At 32.0% G+C, this 9192-nt stretch overlaps 1 protein-coding gene across 1 annotated transcript; it reads left to right on the plus strand.

Annotated features, from left to right (window-relative positions):
- Positions 1 to 1545: 1545 nt before the first annotated feature.
- Positions 1546 to 8420, plus strand: LOC136983450 (uncharacterized). The gene is made up of 24 exons (XM_067280186.1): positions 1546 to 1638; positions 2569 to 2666; positions 2739 to 2812; positions 3018 to 3147; positions 3221 to 3396; positions 3725 to 3821; positions 3901 to 4049; positions 4122 to 4271; positions 4338 to 4464; positions 4532 to 4686; positions 4765 to 4872; positions 4945 to 5028; positions 5102 to 5231; positions 5313 to 5431; positions 5500 to 5563; positions 5999 to 6119; positions 6188 to 6276; positions 6365 to 6480; positions 6549 to 6615; positions 6703 to 6942; positions 7016 to 7270; positions 7345 to 7587; positions 7674 to 7718; positions 8093 to 8420. The coding sequence occupies exons 2-24, from the start codon at positions 2576 to 2578 to the stop codon at positions 8191 to 8193; spliced, it is 2931 nt and encodes a 976-aa protein (XP_067136287.1). The 5' UTR covers positions 1546 to 1638; positions 2569 to 2575; the 3' UTR covers positions 8194 to 8420.
- The last annotated feature ends 772 nt before the right edge of the window (positions 8421 to 9192 follow it).

The raw sequence follows: 9192 nt of genomic DNA on the forward strand, positions 1-9192 counted from the left end.
AAGGGGCAAACAACTACTAATTTAAGGGGGAGAGCATATATTTTAAATTAAATAAATTAAAAATATGATTAAAAATTGCGGCCCGGCATTGTGACGATGTCACAATAAACAGTTGCTCGTCTAAGTTTAATCTCTACACCGGGCAAGCATACAATATTGAACTTTATATAATGAATAAAATTTATGTTCTATATTCTATTGACATTAGCTTCGATGAATGAAAAATAAAAAGCAATTTATTAACATGTAAAGAAAACTCAGAAAACTCCACATGGCCAGCATGTTGGTTGGGTGCAAATATGGAAACTACCGGTGTTTAGTGGTTTTTTTTGTTGTTGTTTTGTTTTTTATCTATTACAGTACTGGTGTGTGTATTATATTTTTAAAGAAACAAATTTAGCAAAAAGATTGTTTTTAATTTACAGAAATTCAATAGAATCTTTTTAGCACATAAGAAATTCACGTTTTAAACAAACGTTTTTGAGGCAGACCCCGCCAATGAAATCTTGACTAAATAGCCTATTGACCCTTCTTTTTTAGATTTTTACTTTTTCCTTTCTGTGTGGCACTAATGGAACCTTTTATGAAGGTCTATCATGGGCTGGACGAAGGCCATATATAATTAATAAAGAATGGGCGCGACATATTAACATATTCGGGACAGATCACTCCCTTTATGAGGTTCCCGACCCAGATCCGAACTGGAAACCCCAGAACAGCAAGAACAAAAAAACGATATTATTTGTATCCCTATTATACATAAGATACGAGATGTCTTTTATTGAAAAGTAGATAACAGGTGAGCGCAAATCAGGCACGTAATAAAATCAAGATGAATAATCACCGTTCTCTCCCTCATATTATAATAAATACATTATAGAATTGGCACTATAAGAATATTTAAATATTTCTAAGTATTATACACGTAATTTCGAATTATTTCTGCAATAAAGAATTTTGTGTTTTTATTAAACTCTTTTATTTGACTCGCTTTTTATCGTGTCCTGAAATCTTGCAACTCAAATTTCATCCACTTCTAATTAAGACAGAAGGCCAAACCTTTGAGGACATACCTTAAGTCCGACGAAAATGAATTTTAGTATTGTTTCGGAGGAATAGTCCACTCGCCCCTCTTTCCATTGCAAGACCCAATAAACATAATCAAATGTAGAATTTAATCATGTGTCTGTGTATAGTAATTTATATGATATAATGGCTCCATCCTCATCACATCCACTCGCAATCTCGCAAAAACATGACCGATAATAACAGTTTAAAAAAAAAAATTTAAAGTATATTATAATAAAATTGCTGTAAATTTATTATCGATTAGAATACTTTTTAATATAAATTATTTGATTTGTACGTTTAGAAATGTATTAAAAATCTGAATGCAAAATATCAAACAACGAGTTATTTTAACATAGAAAAATATATTTATAAAGGTATCATTATTTAAACAGAACCTATTGATAAATGAAAGAGTAAGAAAAATACATTATCTATATATTAAAGTTCGTATATTTTTTACGATTAGATAAATATTTACGCCCCCCAATTGTTTGAAAGTATTAGGGGGTGGAGATCAATTTTAAATATTTGTATCAGTCGATCTTCGACTGGGCGACGGTACAAAAGGTAAGGGTAATTATTTTTGTACATTTTAAATATTTGTCTAAAAATCTTACGCATTGTTGTATTTATGTAAATTTTTACATCACACTAATGACCGTTTATTTATTTATAAAAATCTTTTCTTCGGGTGTAATCTTAAAAAGTTATTACTGAAAGTAATGCATGTAACAATGCTAAATGTAGTAATTTTGGTACAATTACACCTCCGAATGAGACGATTGAAACCTTAGCAAAACTGTACGGGAGCAAAAATGTCAAAGAAACCATGCCGGTACGTGTGGCCCTTCAGAGATACAGCCCCGGAAATTAGTGTTTGAACGGTTAAAAGGCTGAAGCACCTGTATTTAGTACCAATATCGGTGTTAGTGTGTGTGGCATGATTTTGTTCACCCTGTTTGAAGCTTAATAACTCCTGTGCTTTTCGTCGAAAATTTCCGGAGGTTTGGTTATGAAGGAGATTGATGCTATTAAATTTTGGTAATTAAAGATCGAGGGGTGGGGAGATAAAAGATGGTCGTGTGTCATATCTCCAGTAGGGTCGGACTTAACGACGTTTTTACTCGTTATTAGCATTTACAACTTTTTATAAAACCCAATCCTCTCCTCAAAATTAAGCCTTTTGTCATATTATAACTGTTAAAAATATAAAAAGATTTTTAATTAAAATATGATAACAGATGGCGCCACCAAAGATTGTCGGGGAAAGTTAAGCAACTCGTTGCTAGATTTTTAAAAATTTTTCTGTCTAAAAAAATAATTAATTAAATAGGCCTATAATTAATTTTGTTTTAATTTTAAAATATTTTTTAAAAAACTATAAATTTTTAACTCGTAAAACTAAATTAAATATTAAAAATGTATATATTTAATTTTATTATTGAAACTAGGAAAACAAATTTGAATAATTATTATTTTTTTAATTTACACGAGAAGCTTCAGTATGGAGAGGAACATTTTATTGATATCTCTGGTATTGTGTTTCGTAACTTATGCGAATTCCGAATGTTCCCTAAGCGATGGAGTTTCGACTGGTAAAATATTTAATTTAATTTAATTATTTACATAATTGTACAATGAAATAAGACGTGCAACTTTAATTGCAGACGACCCTTTTCCTGATATATTTGACGGCATCAATTCATACGAAGTTTCTGTACTGTTTACCAACCTTGTAGCGGTAAGATACTTTTAAAATAATAAAGAAAACCTAATTGATTAATTTAGAAACTTCTTCGTGAGACAATGAATTGAACTGATTAAACGTATTTCTTATCGCGGTTATCTAATCTATACACTATCGAAAGTCTCTGTAACCTGTTAAGCCATATAATTTTTATCTTAAAAAATCATATTTCGTAAAAAACATCTCTTTTCTTGGATAGAACGAAACAGTTTATATTAAAGAATATTATGATATATCAAAGTCAAGCGGAAGGACTCAAATATGGCGTAGAGGTGATTATAAGGATTTTAGATACTTCAAAGAAACCAATGAAGCATTTACATATATAAGTGAGTATATCGCTAAACTTACAATTAACGAACATCAAAAACAGATTTTTACATATTTTTCTAATTTTTAAAGACCGTACGTGCACTACCGTACCGTTAGACGAATCGGCACCCCCATTTTTAGAAGATCAAGCAAAGAATTGGTTAGACGTCGAATATGACGGTGATAACGTTGTTAGATATCTCTACGGGCCTTCTGCTTTGTTCAGGAGAGGTTATAAAAATTTCAGAAAGAATAAAGAGAATTTGGTATGCTTTCGTATAGTTTCTAGTAATTATAACTTAAAGAATATATTTGTCATTTGTTCTTAACCGGTTCCTCCGCTCTGGCATTTTTAAAATGCGCTTCCACACCCATAAAAAAGTTGTTAAGTTTATTATATAAGAGGCAGGTTCTTCTCAATTCTCCCTGTATTTGAGTCTAACACTAAGCGATTTAAAAAAATTCATTTGTATAATAAAATCATTTAGATATAAGGTATAGGCTACTCGTGCACCCCAGGTTAAGAACTATTGATATATGTATTGCACTTATCGGATCTTCGGCAATTATTTTAGAATGTTGATTACTTTCAAGGCATATTTGGGCAAGGATGATACAGTTCGATCAATTCCCGTGGACAAATGGAGAGAATGCGACGATGATGATAATGAAATAAACTATTACTTTACCGGTACAGTTATTTGTTTTTTAATATAAATACAGGATGTTGTCCATCCATTTTCTTCATGTTCTCATTTTACGTTTGGTAGCTTCAGACTGGATAAACCCGGAAGGAGTCAGTGTACCAGCGAAGGTACCCCTCAGAGTTACATATGTAGGAAAAGATAATGAATTTCAATACAATCAAACCATTGATTTCTTTCTTTTTAAACCCGTTGTCAGCGATGGAGCTATTAAAGTATGTTTCGTTCAAAATTTAATATACAAGCCTAAAGTATTTTATTTAGTGGAAACAGAATTCTTCTTTTAGATTACAGAAGGCTTTGGATGCAAACGTGAAACGAAAAATAAATTGCCCGTACCGAAATTCATTGATATAGATCACTTGGCGAGGGCTGAAATTGTTTATTATCCACTGAAGAGTAAAGACATATATTCTCATTATGTCAGCTCGCTTCAGGTAAATATTTAGTTTTCGATTGTAACTACTGTAACTTTTTAATGACACTTAAAAATCTGAATTCAGATAGCGTATCATAAACTATCCAAACTTGTCATGTATCGCTTTGCACCTTGGAAAACTGGAACCGAAACAAAGGAAAAACGAGCAGAAATAGCTGATCTAGAAACTATTGTTTGGGATAATGCAAACAGTAAGAGAATTACATAAAATATACGATTATTCCGATAAATAATTCACGTGATAAATGTAATTTTTAGAGGTGGTTTTCGTCATCGATGAGGATACGGAAGATTGTGAGATTGATAGAAATGAAGATTATTATCCATCATTTCCGCTACCGGATGAGGGAGACATCGATCTTCTACATCCCGAAATCTTATTTAATAACGAAGGTTATCAATATATAGACGAAGTAAGTGTTTTTTTCTCATCGATTACATATAATTAACTAAAATAATTACAAATTTCTTAAGCGAAGATGATTTTATAGACGGAAATTCGAAATATCCCTGCATTAATTTATGAGAAAACAATTCCAGACATGTATTTTGGAAGTAAATATGTTCCATTCACTGTTATAACTCGTTATTACAGTAAGGCACGTATAAAAAATATTTAATTTAAAATATTTATTTTTATTTTCGGTATAATTAACATTTCTAATTTACAGGATACAACCAATATTGGCGGTGTTAAGGATAATATACCGATAAGAGTAAACATAGCTTTCTACGGCGATGATACGAAAACTACAGTAAATATATTCAACTGTAAAAAGAAAATAAGCAAAATTAATTATTAATAAGATTTTTTATTAATATTGTTAGGTTACTAATATTATAGTCATCAATTTATACACCTTTATCACCGAAATCAAACGTACTTGGGCATTGTTTGATGTTAGTAAATGCTTCAAAAATTACGAAGATTTTCAATGGTTTACAGTAAGATTTACTGGTATGTATTTGAACAATAAAAAACAATATAAATTAAAAAATATCATCGTTATATTTATTTTTATATTGTTTAATATTTCAGTTCCCAACGGAGTAGAGGCCGAGGCATTGAGAGAGGCGAGCAGAAATATTGAAGAAGAATTCTTAAATACCCTTTACACAAAATCAGGCCTAAATCCTTCTAGAGTTGCTAGAATACTTGTAAGATGGAATTATAAATAAAAATTTTATAATGCTTAATTAATAAAAATACAAAAACAATGTTTTAGGTCGACGTTGAATACGATTTGTTAGCTGTCGAAGTTCTTCTCGTAGAAAGGCCACCGACGTTTTGTAAGAATAAATATCTCTATCGCTGGATACAATAGATACAGTTTATTTTGATTATCATTTATAAAATGACGGATAAAGTAAAAATTTACTTATAAATTTCGAAAAAAATACGTATTATCTATATGTTATGGTGCATGCTGGCTTACAAATCAGAATACAAGCCATTGTACGTAATACACAGGCTTGTATACTGATTTGTAAGTCAGCATAAATCGATATTTCAGTAATCTCCGTACAGAAAGTAGAATATACGATCTGTGTGTGCACACACAGATTTATCCTGTGTTTGCCACGAGAAAAATGCATTAGTATGCCAGTTCAGTTAAATAATATAAATGAATTCTTTGCTTATATACGGAGACTTTTAAATCACGCTGTATATACATAATGTAACGTATAATTCTTAAAACATTAATCAGAATATTTATTTTTAAGTGGAATTTAATATGCGTGACAATGAAGAAGAACTCGAGTCCTACGATACCGCCGATGTAGCTTCAGATATGCACGAATGTACCGTAAAATGTACAGAATACGAAGGCAGCAAACCGTGTCTGTAAGTAGTGAATAAAAATCTCGCCACTCGACTATAATGCCTCTCTTATACCGCTTTGCATTTTACAGGACGGTTGCCTATTGTGGAAAGTCGTGTTACATGAGTACCAAAGCTAAAGTTAAGGGAAAGCCTAATAAAGATTGTTTGACATTCGATAGTAAGGCATATATTATCTGGATTTTTATTGTATTTTTAAAATGTAGTTAAGTTATATATATATATCACGCATTTCACTTAAAACATAGGAAACGTCACAATGACGTCCATCGCCTCTACAGACGATCTGTTAAAGGATATTAAAGGAGTGATTCTCGGAGGTTTTTCGTTGTATCTGAAAGTTCCTAAAGGCGACGTCGAAGACGTGAGTTAGAGTACTCGAGACGACTTTATAATTTATTTAATTATAAATTAAATATATTTGGCTTTCAGTATTATAATTTTCAAGCAATTTCGTTCAATGATGCTGATCACGTTGGAGAAGACGACAGAACTCTTAGTACGTTTACGTAGATTAGTTAACTTATTTAGTGTTCGTTAACGTTATCCTACTTTTTTAAAACACATTTTGTAACTATTTCTACAGGGGAAAGAGATTTTACGAGAAAAATGGCTGGATATAAACTAGTCGACGACGGAAAAACTAAAGTGGTTACCTACGGAAGACAATCGTTAACTTATTGTAGACGTATCTGTAGAAATAATCCGGAATGCGAAACCATTTCTTACTGTTTCGCTTCGAACGAGTGTAAAGTAAGTAGCGAATTCAGAGCCGAAATAAACCTGGAATACGTCAAAAAAGACACTCAATGCGTCATCTTCGGACGTAAGTAGATCGACTCTCGAATACCTTTCCGACTGGAGTTAAAGTTAGCGGTTTTAATTCTCTTTTACTTCAGGCGATTACATCTCCGCTTATCAAAAGCACGTTGGAACAAAGTTAACGAGGAAAGCGGAGGTTATCTTATCGGAGGACAGTGAAAACGACTGCGCTAGAATGTGTTCGACAAACAAAGAGAAATGCAAATCTTTCGATTTCTGCGACGACAAAGACACCAAGAAAAAGGCTTGTCTTTTACACTCCGCTCATATTGCCGACGAACGAAAAGAATCGAAAAATGTTGCAGCGGCGGCTAATTGTGTTCATTATTCCAGTAAGTGTTGAAATTATTCCGAAATAACCAAAACAGGAAGAGAATTAACGAAATCGCTCCCTTCTCGTTCGTAGGAAAATATATTTACGATTTTAAACAAATTCCGAGTAAAAGAATTCCGGGAGATGGTGATTTAATATTGAAAGATGTAGATGCGGATCAATGCGCTAAATTGTGCGTGGAAACGGGAGGTTTCCTCTGTCAATCTTTCGATTATTGCGAAGCTAACGAAGAAATTGATAATCGATGCATTCTTAGTCGCGAGGGCGGAAATGCCAAAACTGTGACGAAAAATAATTGTAATCGATACTACCGAAGTAAGTATTGCCTCCACATTCATTATAATTACCGTGATTATTATACAGTATACGCATTTAACAATATTTCAATTTTGTAATGTTAGGTTCGAACAGTCTTTCGGATGCCAATAATTCTTTATACAGTAACGGTAAGTATATCTGGTTTATTTTCGAGTGACGTGTTTCTAATTCTTTTCTTATAAAATCGGAGTGAAGGCTACCTTAATCCATTGTAGCTAGGGTTTAAGGTTTAAGTTGAAATTATATTTTCTCTATTGAAATAAACCCGCAACCTTAACACCGTGGCTTTTCACTTCTAATGACAAATCGCATCATCAGAAATTCGCTTGGTTCATTAAAATAGTATATTTTAAATGAAATTAATTAAAAACTGCAGCTCGGTGTTGTGAGGACGTGGCGATAAATAATTTCTCGTTTCAAATTAGGTTTAGTTACTCAATTTTTCATTAACCGTACTTTAAAATTTCAATAGAAACTAATATTATTTAAAATTATATTTTAGGTCTTGGTGTTGGATTAGGAATATTGTTCTTTGTCATTGGAAGTGCTATAGGTATCGGAGGAACACTCGCATTTGGTTACTACCGTGCAAACAGGCGTTAACATCACAAATTGTATTTTAGAATATATATATAAATATATTTATATTAAAAACAAACGTTTAATATATAAAATACGATTTCTATTGAAATAAACTAAGATTTAAATGAGAATTAAAACACCTTCATTTTAGTGGATGTGGTCACGTCCGTGGTTCCACTTTTGTTATGTTTTCTTGAAGTGTAAATAGCAAAACAGAATGAAATTAATAAAGGTCCTAAAAATATCAATCTGCTCTATTTTATTTCAATCTGTAGAGATAGTGGATCAATATTCTAGTATTTTTAAACATGAGGATGCAACGTGGTCTCTCGAAATTTTCTCCCTAATTTTGCAGTTACAATTGTATAACATTATTTCTACTTAAGTTCGTGTGGGCTACGTGGTAAAAGCATTATTCAAACCCGAGTTCTAGATTGGATTCTTGAGAATTTTCACAAATTGTTTATAATGGATAGTAGATTAACATATTCAAAACTTAAATGCCTTTATTCGAGCATTTTATATAAACAGATACGCAATAATTGTCTTCGACTAAGGCTAGAATCTATACAATATTTTTCCACCGACTTGAAAATTTTCAGCAACCACCCAGCACGTATAAATTAATTTAGTGACTTATTTGGTGGAGAATTAATCCAGTAACAGTAATCGAGCCATCGCGACGACCTCGGAGAAATTTTGATTGTAGCTCATTAACAAGGGTCACTAACAATTCAATCGTTTTATGGTTTGTTAGATAATTCATTGTGTAATTCTTGCCGTCATTAGAATATATCTGCATTTCCGGTGAATGAGAATTTATTCTCATTCTCCGGAAATGCATGGGTATTGAGGAAATCCCGTGTTTCCTCAATCAGTCTCAAAATCCCGGGATTGTAATCCCTCCATTCGTTATCCATTATTAGTTGGACTGAACCTAAGACGGGCTTTAAAGTCCATTTGATTTCCATAAGAAAAATAGGATTAAAAATAAATTTTATTACTCGATGATAGGAGTGA

This window comes from Centruroides vittatus, unplaced genomic scaffold (genome assembly GCF_030686945.1).
Source record: "Centruroides vittatus isolate TY-2023 unplaced genomic scaffold, ASM3068694v2 contig_882, whole genome shotgun sequence".
NCBI classification, from domain to species: Eukaryota; Metazoa; Arthropoda; class Arachnida; order Scorpiones; family Buthidae; genus Centruroides; species Centruroides vittatus.